The 20,954-nt window shown below is 43.2% G+C and overlaps 1 protein-coding gene across 1 annotated transcript in view; it reads right to left on the bottom strand.

Annotated features, from left to right (window-relative positions):
• Positions 1-19,759, bottom strand: part of LOC126202965 (putative fatty acyl-CoA reductase CG5065) — a 377,398-nt gene extending 357,639 nt beyond the window's left edge. The window contains exon 1 of the mRNA XM_049937102.1: positions 19,274-19,759. Coding sequence (XP_049793059.1) covers positions 19,274-19,445 — 172 coding nt within the window. The 5' untranslated portion in view covers positions 19,446-19,759. The remainder of the gene's footprint in view (positions 1-19,273) is intronic.
• Positions 19,760-20,954: the final 1,195 nt, after the last annotated feature.

The raw sequence follows: 20,954 nt of genomic DNA on the forward strand, positions 1-20,954 counted from the left end.
TCTTTTTTCCATTTCCAGGAGTGTATATGTGCTTCCCACTTGACGTTGACGGCTAACCGTGTGGAGGTTTTAGGCTCAGTTTCGGCTGTGTATCTGAATTTTGTTTTCTATTGTGCAAAGTGTGTGGACATTGGTCCAGGCCAGGGCTTTCCAACCGTTTTCGTTTAACAGGCCCACACTGGAAGAAGACGGGTGTTTTTGGGCCGTTCATAATATACTTAACACTAGAATTTTTTAAGTTGTGATTCTTTATTGTAAAAATGAAACATGGAATTAATTTCACATTTTATACGTACTACTTAATTAATAATTTTGTAAATACGTAATTACCAATCATAGAATTAATGTGACTTTGAATGAGGGAAACTAATGCGTCAATATATCATACTGCCGAAGTACCGTCGACGGAACAGCGACCAATCCAATATTGAAAAAGTAAATGTTTTAGTCTATAGTCGCAGTTTATTCATTTTGCCGGTTTCGGCGCAGTGTGCTATCCTCGTGCATCGCCTGTCACGCAGACACGCGCTCGCTTCGCAAATAGGTGTGTCAAATAATGACACATCAACTTTGGGACAGGTGCTGCATGAAGATGGCACTGTGAACAGAAACCGGGAAAATAAAGAATCTGCGACTATAGACTAAAAGATATATTTTTCTTTCAACAACAGAAATAGTCAGTCGTCAGCTGCTTCTTACTATCAAGCAGTTAAAAAGCAACGTAAAGAATGTGAAGATACGGTGACCGAAAAAACATTGCAGCATAACTAGGATATTAAAAAACCACGAAACATCACCAACGGGTCTGCGTTGTACCAAAGTCAAACATGGACCATGCATGAACCGTACAGAAACGAAGAGAATACAAACTTTTGAAATGAGGCGTTACAGAAGAATGCTCAAGATTGGATGGCTAGATCGAATAACTCATGAAGAGGTAATGAACCAAACTTCTTTAGAAAAAGCATTTATGACATACAACCAGACTAAAAGCACGGATCGGTTGGTAAGAAAAGTTCTTGGGCAAGAAGGAATGGTTAATACGGTAATACAGAGAGATGTGCGCGTGCGTGTGTGTGTTGCAGTAGTTACGTAGACATGAAGAGATCTGTACTAGGGGGAGAGCAGCAGCAAACCAGTCTTGGGCTCGCACACCTTCAAACGCAGACAACTTGGCGGCGGATCAGTCACTAGACAACGCGACTGTCGCTTCATGGAATCGACCTGGACGCGTCTTCAGCTGTGGGTCTAGGGAGTCGTGTCAGTTATGGAGCGCATACTGAAGAGGAACTGTTGCTTTTCGTTTTGTTACTGGAAAGAAAATACAGACGCCACCGGCCACAACGGAAATCCATCCTATGTTAACAGTTCGAAAATAACACTAGGGTTATTTTAGAAGGAAAAGAGGGAAAACTCGACAAAATTTTCCTCCACAATGTCTGCGACGTCTTTTTATAAGTTCCCTGCTATGCTGAGGGCTAGTAAGTAAACACTTATAAATGGGAAATATTTAATACTGGTGGAAGAGTAGCTCGCGGTTTGATATACTTGGTGGGCTTGGGTTGGTTGTAAAAACTAGGGGTGGGTCTGGATATGTAGGTATGTGTGAGATGAATTGGAAATCACGAGTTTTGTACTGAACTATTACCCCTCGTTTACTTCTTCAACAAAGACAGCATTTCAAATTTAACGTCTGTGGTACATATTTCAAATCGTTCAATAGTAACAGTAGAAAATGCTTTCGTTTGCTGCCGGCACCTGAATAATTCCTTCCGCTCTGTCACCTTTGGTATCCTATGACAGTTGTAGCGGAATCCATCTGAACACAGGCTTCTTCCAATCCTGACAGTTCAGTGGCAACTGGAGATGATAAGAAAATTTAGTATATCACAACGTGTACATTTTCGTGTGATTCTGCGTGAGAACTATTTTTTGACGCCTTTTTTCTTGCTGATTTCTTTTGTATAAGTCACGCTCTCCCGTGGCTTTAATAAAACAGAAGTATCTGATTACAGGCGCTGCGGGCTGCTATGGGCTGTACATTTACACAGTTGCGTTATTCCTTGAGATGTGTTATTTCCAGTATATCAAAAACCGTGCGAGACACCATTCACAAAATATGGGATAACGCACGAAGCATATGCATGCCACCTGCTTCTGAGGAAGCCTGGTTTAATATACGAGAAAAGTTTAAAAAGCATGCTGATTTTCAGAACTATCTTGGTGCAACTGACGAGAAGCGTGTTCAGACTTTTCATACATGAATACAGCAGCTCTTTAAACTACAAGTACAAACTTTTTTTTCATATGAGGCGTTTAGAAGCAAGAATAAGAGATAGAAAAAATATTTAGACCTATGTGCACCATATCGTAGAGGAAGACCCGATCTGTTAGTTGGCGAAGGTATATAGGTGTATAGAGTGATCGGAAATGCTTCCGAGCGGCTATTTGAAGAACTACTTAACAAGAAGTGTCTTATCTTTGCATGCAGCGAGTTGTAAATGCACATAATCTCTCAGGTTAGAAACGTTTTTTTGTAAGCTGTTGCGATCAGGTGATTCGGTGCTTCAGAATTTGGCAGATTAGACGCCGTTTTCGCATTCAGTAAATTAAAATAGGGCAGAAGAAGGTGAACATCTTAAGAAGAAAAGAAATAATAGACAGCGAAAATGCTAACAGAGATGGTTTGCGGAAGCGTGTACAGCAACTTCCTCATTGGTTTTAGTGATAATGCAGGTGGACAGAACAAGATGAAAAATCTCGCTAAGTTTTAGATGTACATCGTAATGCGCACCTCACTAACTAAAGATCAATTACCACAAGTTCCTCATTTCAGGTCACTCCTGTATGGGAAGTTCTATAAACTACCATCAAAGTTGACCTGAATTTTAATTCCATTTACGTAAGACGATCAAACATAGGATGCCCAAGCTCAGCGGTAATACAGTTGAATGTACGATCACTACTTACCATAATAACATAGAAACATCAGAATCTGCAGCGCCACTTCCATTTTTACCTCAAATTTGCCACCCATTCTGTACAAATCTTAAGCGCAAACCAAAAACATCTATTTCCACAACCATACAGGAGATCACACTAGCAAGTAACGGGCCAAGCACACAATCTGCCAATGACATGGTGCCTTCTGATGCTGCTGTGTGGGATCAGAAAAGACGTTTCCTGTGATAAAAACAAATGGGAGTATTTGTATGTGTAGGTGCTAAGAGTTTGGCTATGTGTAACATTGTTTATCTACTTGCCTTATCCTCTCCATTATTGTATAATCAATAAAAATTGTGTGTATTGATTAATTTAATAAATGAAGCTGGGACAACATATTATTTTACATTGTTGTGCTTCATTCCGAAGCTGATATTACTGAGAGTCAAAAGGATGTAAGTGACTACCTTGGAGGCAGAGGGTGCAAGTTCTTCATTTTGAATTTCATTTGATAGTGCATCTATAGCTGCTTCGTTAATAACTAGTGCATACGACGGTTACTGTAGACAATGGAGCAAATGAAAAGAGAATTTTAAAGTTGATACAAAATTTGATCCTGATTTTCTCAGAATAATGATTTTGCCATTTAGACCCATTTGCTTTTAACCGTCTCAATCGTGTTACTAGCAGTTTGTGACGCTCACTATGACTTCACATTAATAGACGTAGGTTCATGCAGAAAAAGTCGAGACATGCCATTTTATAAAAATAGGACCTTTAAAGCAAAATTACCTGTAACAATTTAAATCTGCTGCAGCTTCTACCTTTTACTCGAGCCCCTTCCATTCAGCTTAGTCAGAGACGAAGCATTTGCTCTTAAAGACAACATACAACGGCCGTACTGTGGGTCAAAATTGACGGAAGAAAGAAAAGTTTATGTTATCGGCGACGCGACGCTAAGCAGACTGTACTTTTGGGATCCTTTCCAAGAAATGGCGAATATTTTATCGCACTTAAATGTGAAACAGGATTTCCATGCAGTAATACTTAGAGCAAAAGAGATGGATAACAGTTGGATGAAACTAGAGAAATAATCGCTGCCCCTAGTATACGAGACAAATTCGTAGGTACACTGTAAACACTGAAGGTGATGATCATGGCAAATATACGAAATATCGGGTAATAGAGGAAATAATAAGTACCACATTCGTTTTTTTCCATAAAGTTTTATTTTCGAAGTCAAATTTTTTACACGCCTACTCCCAAACATTACGTTTTTGGATTTCTTATCGCTATATTCCTTATTTCCTGAATCGCAAGTTACAGGACGTCGCTGATGTAAAGCTCTCGCCGACAGTCATTTTCGCAGCACAAAAGAAAAAGAAAATTGTTTAAAGCGACAAAGGAAACGCACGTGATTGAAGAATCGCGGAGCGCATCAACAATAGTGAAGCGCAGCGCAGCGCGACACGACCTGGCGATGCGGCAACTGTTTACCCCCTCCCTTCCCTCTACAGCATCGTTGCTGTTTATAGATCGAGTGTGAAAATGAGAGGAGGGGTCAAATGCGGCTGACGGCAAGCCGCACAACAGTTGAAGCCTCATGTACAACTGTTAACGGTTTACGTACGTTCGCTTAATGCCTCCCGTCCGCATGACAATACAAACATTGTCCATACTTTCGAGAGTTTATAAACAGCTGCTATTGGCTGGGAACACAAAGGGCGAACAATATTCCAACGGTTCCTTGCTTACCACCAATACGAAAATGTATACAGTGAATAACCTTAATATTCGGACACTAAGAGACTTTTACTTTGCTGCAACATAACTGTATTCTGAATAAAAGAAAAAATAATATATCCACGTATTATATGAAGATAGATATACCGGGTGATCAAAAAGTCAGTATAAATTTGAAAACTTAATAAACCACTGAATAATGTAGATAGAGAGGTAAAAATACACACATGCTTGGAATGACGTGGGGTTTTATTAGAACAACAACAACAAAAAAAAAGTATTGCTAGACGCGTGAAAGATCTCTTCCGCGCGTCGTTTGGTGATCATCTTGTGCTCAGCCGCCACTTTCATCATGCTTGGCGTCCCAGGTCCCCAGACCTCAGTCCGTGCAATTATTGGCTTTGGGGTTACCTGAAGTCGCAAGTGTACCGTGATCGACCGACATCTCTATAGGGATGCTGAAAGACAACATCCGACGCCAATGCCTCACCATAATTCCGGACATGCTTTACAGTGCTGTTCACATTATTCCTCGACTACAGCTATTGTTGGCGAATGATGGTGGACATATTGAGCATTTCCTGTAAAGAACATCATCTTTCCATTGTCTTACTTTGTTATGCTAATTATTGCTATTCTGATCATATGAAGCGCCATCTGTCGGACATTTTTTCAATGTTCGTAGCTTTTTGGTTCTAATAAAACCCCTTGTCATTCCAAGCATGTGTGTCAATTTGTACCTCTCTATCTACATTATTCCGTGATTTATTCAGTTTTCAGATTTATACTGACTTTTTGATCACCCAGTATGTCCAGTAAACAATAGTATGAATGATGTTTACACCACGTATACCACTTGTTAAATAGTACCACTGAAATAAAGCACTCTTCGATGGTCACGTTACTTTAATATCCGGGCAGATGGGAGTGCCGCACTTGTTTCCACCCTTTACATAAGGCAAGCGCGTGTTTCAAAAGCGCGGTCGACTGTCCAGACGATACGATGCCACGGCAAAGGTAATGCTAGTTTTGAGATACGACAGTTTGTGAGTTTTCACAACGCGAAATGTAAATCATATAGAAAAATTGCTGCCACGCTCAACATAAGTAAGAGTACTGTGGGAGATATCGTCAGACTGTGCTGTGTCAAAACGCACGGGTTAAGTTTGCCCTTACTAGCGCTGAGCGTCCTACCCGATAACTTAATAAAAACACCCGGTGGTTACTGCAAATATACGTGTACGATGTATTAAGAAAAAAAAATATTGTAGATGATCCGAGAGCGTCGACGAAAAAACAGATGGTGAGCACGCGCGACTTCAGCGATGCTGGCTGAGCGACGCGCAGCAGCCGGCCGCTGTCGTACAGAACCGACAGCAACCACGAATAATTAATTAACTGTCAAAAGTTGGCGTGGCGCTGCGCGTTTGTTCGCTTTACATGGTTCCTATGGTGTGACACAAAGAGTTAGTTAGTTCCCATTAGACCTCTCACCGACGAAGTGGATATATCGGTGTGCGTCTAGGTCTGATAGCAGAGGGACATACTGCGTGGTGTAGTGAGGCACTGCAGCCGGCGGTTAAGGCTTGGGAGAGGGAAAGGAGTTTTTATTGGTAATACCAGTATTTTAATTTGGGTACAGGTCGCGAAGGCAGCGTGGCTATTCAGTCTGTTATGCCCCTGCTCATATACGTGGCTGTGACGGTTGTTTCCTCCCAACGCTAAGCACGAGCTATCAATTGATTGTCGTCTTGTGGGCAGTTTCGCTCGTAATGTTTGTTGTGGTAAATCCAGCGTGAGCCTAGTTAGAGAAGTAGATTTGTAGTGCTGAGTGTTCGGGAATCGGTGGAACCGATATCCTGTCCGTGTTGTACGATTAGTGGTCGCGGCTCGCCCAGAGGTAATTGGGTTGTTAGCCGTTTCGTTGAAGTCGTTTGGTAGTTGTTGGTGAGTGTGTCGAGAAGGTAAAGCCTCGAACACATGTTCGTAGTTGTTGTTTAAGTACCACCATCTTACAGCGGACCGAGAATTGGCTCGAATAAATACGAACTGTTTCACTATATTGTGATAAGTGACGAGAAAGTAAAGGAACCATTTTACAAGCAGCGCGCAGCTAAAGAAAAACTTGATAGCTAAAGTGGCGAGTGGCCGAATTCAAGTAGGGAACTCAGCGCGTCGCGTACTGTCAACGCCTGAAGGGATTCAGAATTGTTTTAAATTGTCACTTAAGGTCAGATTTAAAGTGGCGATGGCACTTAGGGTTTTTGTTTGATTTTTTTATTATTGAATTTCCGTGTTGAGGGGGTGTAGTATTTCATGGCCCTCGCACATTTACATGAATAAAAGTGTACTGAAATACCTAGACACAATAAATTCAAGTTTTCTTGAGTTAACAAAAGCATTACGTGTACTCAATTAGTATCTAGTGTGTGGATATATATTTTACGAGCCGGCCAGTGTGGCCGTGCGGTTCTAGGCGCTACAGTCTGGAACCGTGTGACCGCTACGGTCGCAGGTTCGAATCCTGCCTCGGGCATGGATGTGTGTGATGTCCTTAGGTTTAAGTAGTTCTAAGTTCTAGGGGACTGATGACCACAGATGTTAAGTCCCATAGTGCTCAGAGCCATTTATATTTTACGAGAAAAGCAAAGTGGCTACGATGGAAGAGTGGCCAGGAAGCCGTATGTGAATGAACAGAATCAAAAGAAGAGATTGTACTTTGCCAGTCAGTTTATTACGAAGGATGAAATATGGTGGAACGACGTCATTTTTGCCGACGAAAGTAAATTTAACGTTTTTGGGTCTGGTGGACGAATCATGCATGGTGTGGCGGAAGAAGAACGAAGAATTTACAGTCACAACTATTAAACCGACTGTAAAGCATGGAGGTGGCTGCGTTCGATATTTGGACCGCGCGAATTGGTGTTCATCGACAGTATTATGGTACTGAACCATGGGGATATCAAACATGTTCGAGTTTTACCAGGGCAATGACCAGAAACATAAGGCTCGCATTGTGCAGGAATATTTGTTGTACAATTGCCCCAAAGTCTTACAACCATCACCACAATCACCAGATGTCAACCCCACTGAGAATGTGTGGGGAGAACTGGAGCGACGTATTAGAAAAACACCAGTCACGTCCAAGGAAACTCTGAAGCGTCGATTAAAAGAAGAATGGGACAGTCTACGTGTGGACTATTTAAAAAAGATCATTTCCAGTATGCCACAGCGTTTGAAAGAAGTGATAAAACAGAATGGCAACCCGACAAGATATTGAAACATTTAATGTTCCACAAAATCTTCTCTTGAATTGATTGGTTCTGGAAAGTGTCCGAATATTAAATAAAAGTGAATAAGGGACCGAGTTGTAGTTAAATAATATTATAAAAGAACTTACGTACGCTATCTTAATCAAGTTTATGCTATGATTTACAAGACACATCACGGAATATAATACTTGGTTACATGGTTTGTTTGTTTTGTTACGAATATAGTTATGATGCTACAAGATTAACATATCGTAGTGTCCAAATACTGAGGTGATTGACTGTATAACAACCCTTCGACCATAGTAATACCTCGGGGCATATAGTCAGTTAGCTTCTGTATTCTGTAATGCTGGCACACTCGCTCTGGGTTGCGGTTTTGGTCACCGTTTAAACGCGACGTTTAAGTTCCACAAAACTTTCTTTCAGTTAACTTTTCGTGTGATATGAGTGCTGCATTAAAGTCTGACATTATTACGACGTGAGGCGCCTGACGCCTTTAATCGCCCATTGTCCACTGCACTTTCTCGGTCTTTTCTGATGATGTTGCTGTTTTGAGACGTCTGTCACGTGGATTGTCTTCCATAAGAGTGCACCTTCTTTGCTCTGTAGAAGGCCGCTGCAACCTCGGCTTATTTAAGTACTGTTAGGGAGACTGACAACGACCGCAGTAGCCTACGTATTTTTATCACGGTATAACTGGCTTTCTTTAAGCCATCCGCCTCTCATGATCACCTTCAACCTTAAGGATAATACAAGCTCTGGTTCGTCCCTTATACACGTACTTCATTAGATCCACCTGCCCGACCGATCTTCTGTAGCCCTTGTCTCGGCTAACATTTTACCAGTGAATTGTGTTTTCTTGCATTCCTGTGAACTGTTCCTTTCATTCGCTGATGTACTTTTATTATTCCTTCATCCACATTAAATACAGTAACTATATTCTGTTATTTTCATTTCTCATCCTCTCGAGTGATGTCAAGCCACTGTTGTTGCTCTCAGAAATCACATCTCTGCAGGTATCTAACATTCACATCCAAATAACAATGTCTTTACCTCACACTACTTGTGCGATGTATATATAATCCTATTTTTAAAACGCCGTTTGTGCAATAGAGTTGCAGAATTCAATTGATACAATATCACGTCTGTGGTAAAAGACTTCGTTAACTTGTTCTATGATTGCGTTATTAAACACTTCTTTGGCCCTTACTGGCTTTCATCCTCTAAATGCCGTTACTTTTATCTTCTTCACATCCACAGCAAGAAACACAGTGGCATGAAAACAAACTATGGTTTTTTATTGCCTTAGGGTTACAAGAGATGATATACGATGTTGAAAAAACCTGCATTGCGGCCGGAAGGGTCTGACAGGAAGTATCGTATATGATACCTTGGGTCTTATGCTATACAACTGTCATACATATGCACTTAATTAACACCTGGATTTGAAATTGTCTGATGCAATTGTTAAAACAAAGGGACACTATAGATCAAAAATGTCAACGAGCTCCAGTGTGAGTGTCGGCATTTTGATCTTTTTTAGACAAATGCTTTGCACAATCTTTTCTTGCAATTGTATGTGGCGTTTGTGCCACTGTCCTCAGTTTTGGCGTTTCTGCAGCTCCCGTTTCAAAGGTCTTGTCACCTGAATCACCATCATCTGAGAAATCAGTTTGTGTATATAGATGATGTTTTGTCACATCCACTCTGAACTGGTATAGTCCGTAAGTCTTCCTTAAGGAGTCCACTGTTTAAATGCGATCATTTGATCGTCAGTGAAAATGTCTGTAGACCATGGGGCCTTCAGACACGAGTCTCAAACGGTGTTTAGCATAGTCCTCACTTTCCTGATATCGGCGCGCAGAACCATCGACAGCAACGTTAAGGTTGACTCGAAGAAGAAAGAAACTGTTTCTGGAAATATTGTGTACTACTTCGGGAATTCTTGTTCCTTGAGACCGAAACATTTTCAAACGCCGGCCGGGGTGGCCGAGCGGTTCTAGGCGCTACAGTCTGGAACCGCGCGACCGCTACAGTCGCAGGTTCGAATCCTGCCTCGGGTATGGATGTGTGTTATTACTAAGGTTAGTTAGGATTAAGTAGTTCTAAGTTCTAGGCGACTGATGACCTCAGAAGTTAAGTCGCATAGTGCTCAGAGCCATTTGAACCATTTGAAAACGTGGATAACCAATTACTGTTGAGTAAATCCAACATGAAAAGACGTTTTCACTTTACCTAAATTGGTATCAAATGATTTTCATGAACCTCTTAAATTAGCAAATCAGTTGCTTTCACAAAAAATGTCATTTATACGGCCTTAAAAATACTGAAATGGCTTCCAAAGATTATAACTGGATATTGGCTGTTGTACAGTAATTTGGGTTGGTAAAAATCTGTTTATGAGAAAAGAAAAAATCTGTAATTTCTACAATCCAAAATCTAAACAATGAAGTTCCTAATTATTTAAAAAATCTTAAGAGAATTCTAAACTTCTATATGCATGTGCCTGTAAGAATCCTGTCATTTTTCCTCCCTATTGGTTTAAAATCGTGCTGCAACTGGTATAGAGATTCTTCATTTCTAAAGTTTTCCAAGAAGAGTTACGGTTTTCCTTAATCAGTCTGACATTCAATTAAAATTCGTCTTCGCTATTTTCACATTATAAATCAGAGCGTTTTGGGTCTATCTGATTTATTAGAGCCGAAGTTTCAGCGTCTGTGAGTATTATAAGTAAACGCAAAACATCAGTCTCTGTTATGACTATCGTTTGTGTTCCCATGTTAAAAGACCAAAGTATCCAATTGATACTCTCATTTATTGACCTATAGCCGGCCGCGGTGGCCGTGCGGTTCTGGCGCTTCAGTCCGGAACCGCGGGACTGCTACGGTCGCAGGTTCGAATCCTGCCTCGGGCATGGGTGTGTGTGATGTCCTTAGGTTGGTTAGGTTTAAGTAGTTCTAAGTTCTAGGGGACTTATGACCTAAGATGTTGAGTCCCATAGTGCTCAGAGCCATTTGAACCATATTGACCTATAGTTCAGTGTAAATTTGCATTTCAGTTATCAAGCACAATAACCATGACTAGCGTACTTAAATGAAGTGTAATACATGGGAAACGAAATTAAAAATATTCCATTTACGTTCGTTTCCCCTAGCAGCGCGGCAACAGCTCGCATACTCCATTTTACACTACCCCGACGTTTACTGGCAAACCAAGGTTATTTATAAGGGCTGGCAAACAATTCCAGGTCGCGTTCTGCGTTTGTGGGATTGTTGGCACAAATATGCACATTGCGCTGTACAAGAAATGTTGAACGTGAGGTATCATAATACCTGGCAAACGGAGAGGTTATGGCTTGCAAATATTTAAATTATATTGACTTGCTACTTTCACAAGCAGGTAACGTTCTCTTTATTTCCAGCTAAAATAACTTGTTTGTCTACTGTGAGCATTGTATGTATAGCAGAGTTATTTCTTTTCAGGTGTTTTGATAACAATTTTTGACAATTATTTATCAAGTATAGATTAAAGTGAATATGTCACAAAGGGCACCTTTCTCGACGTCCTTGGGTCATTTCGCTCCAATTAAAACTCGAAAGTATGTTGTATCATACATATACTGCGTTAGTTTTACTAAATGCTGCGGTTAACTTGTCGAGTAAGGATTGAAGGAAGTCTGTTCTGTTTACCTTGTCATATGCTTTTTACGTAGTCAACGAAAGCAATGTACATAGGTGTACTAAATTGTAGATGTCTTTCTATTGCGTGAATTACGAAGTAAATCCAAGCTGTTGAAAATTAAGCAGTAAATTCGCCAATATGGTGATGAATTTCCGTTATGGGCACAGCGTCCACATCTAAAAATTACTTTACGGCATTATATTCCATCTTATAGATTTGAATGAATCGCGTCGGTTTCTTCTTGCAAAACTGGCGTTGTGTCGAGATACTTGACCTAGTTAGGAAGGGAAAACCAACTGATTTATTTCTGTATATTACTTAACGTGTTACAAGTTGGTTCGGAAACTGTGCTGCATCATCACACTTTAAATTTAGTTCACCGGTATGAGGCAGTTTGTTCTTTTGTGATGCTCGAAGCGATATTCTCGCTGCAATGAATATGTAACCTATTCTGAGTTCATCAAATTGCAGAACGTCACATAAATGAATTGAGTTTATTGAATAGTGGTACCCTAGTGCTCAAGGGATTCTTCTGTTTGTCACCGCTTTACTTCTGCGCGCACAGACTCGTCCGCGCATGGATTATGCAGCATGGCGGTGTCTTCACCGCTACAGTCAATGTCGGTTCATTTTGTCCATTGAAAATACCATTACGTCATATTATTTCGACAAGCCTGATGGTGAGGTTTCGGTACCGCTGCTTCAGAACGCCATGTCTTAACCACAAAACACCTCGGTCGGATTCGAAAAGGGGCGGGGCGGCTGAAGATTTGTCATTAGGACATTCCTCCAAGTGATTTACTGAAAAATCGCACACCTAAATCAGGACGGTCGGAGGAGAACTTATGTCTCTCTCGTCCCGATTATTCTTGTATGTTAACCACGCCTATAGCACACGAAAGGTACGTCTGATTTCAGATTTAGACAGTATACGACTATATGGTCACCAGGCAAATGTGGTTAGATTCAAGAGCTGTTTGTATCTCGGCACAGAGGTGAGGGAGGTGTCCTAGACACATGCGCGCTGCACTGTACAGCGTATCAGCTGCGTGGGCGTGTTGCTGGCGGCTGACGGCCACGTGACGTTATCATGTAGGTGGAAGTCGACGTCATCACGATTACAGTCAATGTTGGTTCATTTTGTCAAGGCAGGTATGTGAATCGGCTGTAACTCCTTTGAAAAGGTCACGTCATATTATTTAGAGCAGCCAAATATAATTATAATGTGAATACGCATCTCTGGCAGTGTGTTACATTATCGAGTTCTTCCACGGTAAATGTCGATATGTCTATATAACCAGCTAGCTTGTTTTAAATAATCTGTTTATGAAAAGAAATCAAAATCTATAATTGCAACATTTGTATTTTTTTAAAAAACCTCTTGAAAATACTGGCTGGAACAAACTCTAAAATTCCGAAGTTATGAGGGATAAACTACAGGCAGCGGAAGGTTATCTTCAGTTATAGAAACAAGATTTCATTTGTACGAATCGAAGGAGATGAAAGAGAAGCAGTAGTTGTGAAGGAAGTAAGGCAGGGTTGTAGCGTAGCCCCGATATTATTCAATCTGGACACCAAGTGAGCTTTAAACGACGACAAGGAGAAATTTGGAAAGGGAATTTAGGCTGAAGGAGAAGAATTGAAAACTTCAAGTTTTACCAGAGACGTTTAATTTGTTACAGATAGCAAAGTACTTGGAAGATCAGTGAAAGGGAGTGGATGGTCTTGAAAAGACTGTACCTGTAGAAACGTAAAACTATCACAATGGACTGCAGCCGAATTGAAACGGATTATGCCGGAGGAATGAGATTAACAAATGAAAAACGGATCGTAGAAGACGATCTTTGCTATTTGGGAAGCAAAATAATCAACAATGACACAAGTAATGAGGGTGTAAAAGACAGACACGAAACACCAACTAAAACTTCTCTGAAAAAGAATATCAGTCGCAAATTTAAATTTTAGGAAGTTTTTATTTGATGTATGGAAGTGAAACGTGGTCTATAAACAGTAAAGAGAAGAAAATAGTAGTGACTTTTAGCAGGGTGTTGATACAGAAGAGAGGTGTAAGTCAATCGGACAAATCCTAAGACAGGAAGGAACAATTACATTGATATGGGGGGGGGGGGGGGGCGGTAAAGGAGACCAGGAATGAACTGCAGTAAACAACTTCAAGTGGAAGATGGTTGCAGCAGTTGTGCAGAGAGGAAGGGACCTGCAGTGTGAAACTGGATCAAACCAGTCTCTGCCACAACAAGGCCCTCTTCATTAGCTTTTTCTTGATCGTTTAAGATGTGTCGTATCAATCTATGCCTTCTTCAGATCATACTATGTCATAAATCTCGTTTGCCCCCAGTTGGCTCAGTTATTCGAGATCTACCCATATAATCTTTAGTATTCTTCTGTGAGACTACATTTTGAAACGCTAGATTCATCTCATCTGTACTGTTCACGGTCCACGTTTCACGTCCACATAACGCTGCAGTCCAGACATAATCGTTCAGAAGACACTTCCTAACACTTTTACTATGTTAACTTACTTCTCTTTTTCAGGAAGCCTTTGACTGATGCTTCTAGTCTGCCTTTTACACCCCGTTTACTTCTGGCGTCGTTAGTTACTTTGCTGCCCAAATAGCTCAACTCGTCCACTACTTTTCGTGCTGCAAATGGTAATCTAATTCTCCAAAAACCACCCACATTGATTCCACTGATCCCCATTACCCATGTTTTATTTTAATGGGCGACCACATTATAACCTCTTTTGAATACAGTATTTGTTCCATTTAAATGATCTTCCAACACCTCTGACACAATTACTCGGGTTGGAACTTTAATAGTGGCAACTATTTATTTACAGCTCGTACAAAATAGGTGCATGTTTCAAGGCTTTACTGACCTTCAAAGTAGTCAGCAGCACTGTGTATAACCCATTGCCAGCGATGTGGAACTCGTAGATGCTCTTAGCAGTGCCAGTTGTGTTGACAGTTCTAGCGGCGCGGTCTATTGCCCGACGAATTTGTAGCAGTTCTGAAGCGAATGCTGTAAAGTGTTTCCGTCAGTTTGCAAATCGAGTTGAGCTCACGGTGGTTTAAGTCAGGGGAATGCAGTAGGTGGTATAGTACTTGGCAGCCCCATCAGTCAAACAAATGAGTAACAGCTTGCATTGTACGTGCTCGAGCATTGTCCTGCAAAATGATGGTCAGGTCCTGCAGAAAGTTCCATTACTTCTGTCTCTATGCTGTTCACTTTTGGAACACAACCTACGACGAGCTTAGAGACAGAAGTGATGATAAATTTCTGCATGACCTGACCATCATTTTGCAGGATAATGCTCAAGCACGTACAGTGCAAGCTGTTACTGATTTGTTTGACTGATGGGGCTGCCAAGTACTATACCACCAACTGCTCTCCCTTCACTTAAGCCCTCGTGAGTTCAACTCGATTTCTAAACTGAAGGAAACACTTCACGGAATTCGCTTCAGAACTGCTACAAATTCGTTGGGCAATAGACCGCGCCGCTCGAACTGTCAACACAACTAGCACTACTAAGACTATCCTACGAGTTCCACACACATCGTTGGCAACGGGTTATAATACAATGCTGATGACTATTTTTTTTTATTGTGATTTCATTCCCCTGCCCCATATGGGCAGGAGAGGGCTGTCAGCGGCACAATCCGCCGCTCTTCAGCCGAGAGACACGACAACTAAAACAAGAATACAATGATACATACATAAGGAGATAAAAAAGGGGAACATAAAACAGAGTAAGGGGAGAAAATTGAGGTAAAAAGACATGGACATGTAGACGTTCATGGGGGACAGTTAAAAAACAAAAAAGTCACCAGAAAGTTAAAAAACACAGTTGGCGATTCTTGAAACACAGAGAAGACACTGAATGTGAATGCACAGGTTAAAAGTTGGCCACAGTATTAAAAACACTCCGAAACAACACACTTAAAACCCACTTCGAGCACACACGACAAAGAGTAAAACTAGCAGGTGAGACCTGCCGAGGGAAAGGTCAGACGGGATGGAAAAGGAGGGGAGAGCATGGGGCAGCTGAGGAAGCGGCGGGATGAAGAGAGGAGGGGCAACCGTGGGTTCACGAAGAGGCAGGAGACACGTGGGGTGGGAGAGGAAAAGTGAAGACAGGGCAGGAGGAAGCGCAGAGACACTGAAAGGAGGCACAAGAGATGGAGGGGAAGTAGGAGGGGAAAGCCGCTCAAGAGGAGGGAGGGGGAGGAGAGGAAGCCCTGAGGAGGAGGCAGGAAGAGGGGGTTAGAGTTGGTAGGAAGGGTAGATGTCAGGGCGAAGCTCATCATCCGGGAGGGGTAGATGGTGGAAGTTGTGTTGGGAAAGGAGATGGAGGGTGTGGAGATGGAGAGAGGGAGGGACACAACGGTAAAGGCGCGGCAACTGGTTGGGGGTGGAGAGGAAGGGAGACACCAGGGGGTGTGGGGATCAAGGCGGCGGACAATATATAGTGTGCGGATGTGTTGAAGGAAAAGGAGAAGGTGGGGGAAGGGGATGAGGTCGTAGAGGATGCGCGTGGGGGATGGAAGGCGGATGCGGAAGGCGAGGCGGAGTGCATGGCGTTCGAGGATTTGGAGGGCTTTATAGAACCGGGGAGGAGCGGAAATCCAAGCGATGTTGGCATAACAAAGGATGGGGCGGATCATGGATTTGTAGGTGTGAAGGATGGTGGAAGGATGCAGACCCCACGTCCGGGCTGATGACTGCTTTGAAGGTCAGTAAAACTTTGAAACACTTATCTATTTTGTACGAGCTGTAAATAAATAGTTGCCACTATTAAAGTTCCAACCCTCGTATAAATGGCATCAAAAAACTTTGAAATTTTAATTTCCTCTCCATGCACTTAATTCCTTTCTCAAATTTTTCCTTGGTTCCTTTTAATGCTTGCCCTATGTACTCGTGTGATTTGTATAACGCTGCGGTTGGGCTAAAACTACCATCTTGTCTGACTACATTCTCAGTAAGTGGCTCCCTCTGGTACGGTTCGGTTCTTACCACTTCGGTCTAGTTTCTGTATAAGCTGTATATAATCTTTCTCTATCTGTATTTTTATCCTCGATAACTGTAGAATGCTTAAGATTTGATGTTGTGTCGTAATAATAGGTGTCCTACGTCACGGGGAGAATCGCCCTGGCGCACAGGCGTCCTGCCACGGATCTCTGCAGGGCCGATGCAGTCATACGTAGGACACCCGGTCCTCGGTTCCGGCAGAGCACACTGTTTCCGTTCGCCTCTTTTAGTCAATGGCGTGTAGAGTTTGAAAGAAAATCGGAGAATACGATTTCAATAACAAAGTAAGCTGTCAAGAACTTTTTATTCTCTACCTCTAAGGCCATGGCGAGATGCTGGAGTTGTGACCTATTGTAGACTCTGGGTGTTTTCAGTCAGATATCAGGCGAGATGGATTCCAATTATTGCGAATGCACGGGAGAGGATTTTTACATTTCCAGCAGCTTTTTTACAAGCGAAAAACTCTGTCAGAACCGGGGTCATGAAAATTAGTTTTAAGTTAATTCTGGGAGAATTTGTCGCAGGCAAAACGTGGGAGGCCAGATTACTTGCTCATGGTTTCTCAGATTGAAGTAAACTATTGTAGAGAAGTCGAACTTGGCCTCATATTCTTCCTCCAGTAGCTGCTGAGCGCTGGAGAGCCACTGCACAGCTTGAAAGAAATGCCACCTTGACGCTTTTAAAATCGGTGCGTGAGGTTAGGAGCAGTACTTTCGCTTAAGTATTTGGTGAAAAGCACAAGGCATTGTACAGAATTCGTCATGATTCTTATCGTTCTAGCCTTCAGCTACTAATGATAGTTAATCGCGTGCAAGTCCCTTCATCTTTGCGCAGCTTCCATTCCATAACCTCCATCAATTTCAACCTGCTTAGTGCGTTCTAGCTACAGGTTTTGCCTCTCACATTTTTATCCATTACCATAACTGCATGTGTTTTATCAGGCTTCTTTTAGTCACGTTGCACAATAAAACACTTTTCTCCCCGATTAGATTCCGTAATTGTTAATTAGCTATCCGATATGTGCACATTTTTTATTCTCTTCATGTGGGCGTCGTTTGTCGTGCACATTCATCCGCAAGACAAACGCATCATTTCGGCCCTTGTAAACTGTGATTTCATTTTCACCATCGTAACATACGCTGCTGCCAGTCACGTCTTTTACGTCCACAATGAAACCGGAACTATTGTTTCACCGTTGTAGTAGGTTTCCACGGGCAGTACCACCAGCTCTTTCACCAGGGCAGGTGTGCGGCATTTTTGCACATTCACTGAGGTTGGGTGCTGCACTGATGCGTTAAGAATCAAAGGTAACGCTCAAAAATCTGTGTGTGACTTTGCAGCCGTGTACTGACGGGTTGTATCGCACGTGAACTGGCACTACTACCTGCAGGTGGAGACATAATATCTGCATAACGTCGAAAATGTGATATTTTGGCAAGAAAAACGGAACAGTCGGTTTACACTCGCTGCCATTCACAATCATTTCATAGAGGGCGAGATAGAACTTCGAACCAGGTCGCAGAAAGACAGAAGCAACGAACCTGGAGTAGCGCCTTGCCTTGGACAGCAGTGCAGGAAAGCCGCATTGCCACAGACGCCCACTGCGTGACAGCGGCACCGACTAGAGCGCGACGGCTCGGCCGACCCCCTCTGCGTGTACCGTGGGCAGGCGTGTGCGTGCGTGCTCTGCAACGACCGCCAAGTGCATGGCGGAGGGTACCTGCCACTGAAGTACGTATTAGGGTTTCCTCCCACTCCATTTACATATACAGAAAGACTGACGCTCATACGTCTCTCCGTGCACTGTACTTGGTCTGATCCTGCCGTCGCGGCACGTACTGCGAATGTGGTATATTCCGTGATTAGTCACCTACAGCTGGTCCTTGAAACTTTGTAAGTAGGCTTTGACGGGAAAGTTAGCGTCTACGTTCAGCTGTCTGACAGCTCAGTTTTTCCGTATTCCGTCACAACTTCCCACGTGTCAAACAAACCTGTGACCATTCGTGCTGCCCATCTCTATCTGCGTTCAGCGTCTCCAGTTAGTTCTCTGTGGTGTGAATCCCACACACTTGAGCAATATTCTAAAGTGGGTCGCACGCTAGTTTTGAGAGCAATCCAGTATTCTACCGATGAACCCAAGTCTGCCGTCTGCAGTACGTACGATTGAGGCTGTGGGATTATTCCACTTCATTTACCGCATATGTTACACCTAGCTACTTGACTGACTCCAGATGTGAATCGTCGTTATTGTAAGCATACGAATGCTATAGTTTAGCATGTTGTGAAATGAACAGTTTCATATTCCAGGATATCGCAAGTTGCTATACTTTCACAATTTTGAAATCTTATCCAGGTCTGTCAGTATACCTGTGTACTGGTTTTCTTCACTGTAGTCCTTCGTTATAGATCACTGCATCACCTGTTAACGATCTGGCAGGCAATACGCAGTCTTTTAATATTGAACAAGAACGGCGAAGGGCGCCCTCCAGCCGAGCTAACACACTGCGCACTCCCTATACGAGACACGCGTAGATAAAAATGTGATCAATGCCGGTAGCCGAGACCGGCGGAGGCGGCAGCAGGCCGACGCGACTTACTGTGCAGGCCGGCGAGGGGCTGCGGCGCCTGGGGGCGGGACCCGCCTCCTCCCCTGTGCGGGTCTCGGCTGCTGCCGCCGCCTGCCACGCCGCCCACGGCTGTGTCGACGCTGCCGCACACACCGCCGACGTCGCCTCCGACGCGCAACACCTCACAACACATCCCCCGGCGACCGCCGACTGCCCGCCGCTGCCGCTGCCGTAGTGCCGCGAGGGGAGCGCGCCGGTGACGTCACCCGGGTCTAGGTCAGTGATTGGCGCTCGCGCCCGCTTCTCGCCGCCGCCGCCGCGGGGTGCGTGTCGCGTCTGCCGCCCCACTCGATACTACGCGCCCGACTCTCTTTCCGGCCCGAGCATCGCACACAGTCGCCGAGTTTTGCCCTATTGCTGAGTAGCCGCAATTAAAGCGACGACATACGGGCGGCAGAGCGAGGAAGATTACGCGGCCTGCGCGCGCGGGCGCGAGAACAACAGCGGCGCGACTAGCGTTTCAGCGCGACGAAGCCATCTGTCGGCAGCGCGCCGTTACTACGGGAGAGGGCCTCGGCAGACGCCACTGCGCAGGCGCGGGGGCTCCCATTAATCCGGCAAAGCTGAAACTCGACGGGCCAATCTTTTTAACAGCTTCCGCCGAATACTTCGAAATCTGAATACCGATTGTATTGACAAATGAGAAATTATGCGAGGTCACAAGCTATTGTACGAATGATTTACGATGTGTCCTGCGTTCCCGTTACAGAAATCCATAATCTACATTGATTATACAATTCTTGTTACCGCGGAGCTCCGAACTAGGGAGAAGATTTGAACTCTTCATTGACATTGTGGTCGTGGCACAGGGGGCTGTCTCAACTTGGACGAAGAGGGGTAAAGTAGTCATTCACTGAGTGTTTTAAGGAATGCTCCCGGTAGTTGCGTTAAGCAAATCGGGAAAACTCGAATATGAATGGCCGAAGACAGTACTTGAACCCCGCCACTACATAGTACGCTACATTCGCCTCGATTGCAATAACCACTGCGTCGCACTGCTTACTCCATGTTAGACGAAGTGGACAGAAGTCAGCTGATTTGCCAGTCATTGGCTACTTTCTCAATTTGGATGAAGCGAAGAAAAAGACACAGGCTATGGACGCGAACGCTATTCGTTACCTCCATAACAACCCCATCTGAAACAAACTTCATGTGATCCCCTCTCCTTTTCCATACAATTTATATAATTTCTGTAACTCCTCTTTCTTCATTTCCTCCACTTAAAGAGCACGTTAGAAATTGTCTTCATATTTTTCACTTCATTATCCTCTCTGAATATGTTTGTGGCCTCCTATCCTCCTAAAATTTCTTCATGAATTCACTGTGTCTCTTTTTCCAATGTTCTGACCATTTCTTGCCAGTTTTGTTTTAAAACGTCTTCGTGGTGACATTCCAAAAGGTAGACGTTTTCTTCTGTGTTGTTTATATGCTGTAAATCTTGTCTAACTGCCTCTAACCAAATTATTTTGACCTAGTTTGAAATATTCCTGTTGTCTTTTGGCATCTATTGTTGTCCTTTCTACCGGGTGGTCCGAAACTGTCTTGAAAAGCTTTAAGGGTGTGGCAGGGTAGGTTGTGCAGAGAAATAACCGTTAAGAAAAAAATTCGCTACGTTGCGGCGTTTCCGAGTTAATTAGCGTTG

This window comes from Schistocerca nitens, chromosome 9, assembly GCF_023898315.1.
Source record: "Schistocerca nitens isolate TAMUIC-IGC-003100 chromosome 9, iqSchNite1.1, whole genome shotgun sequence".
Taxonomy (NCBI): Eukaryota; Metazoa; Arthropoda; class Insecta; order Orthoptera; family Acrididae; genus Schistocerca; species Schistocerca nitens.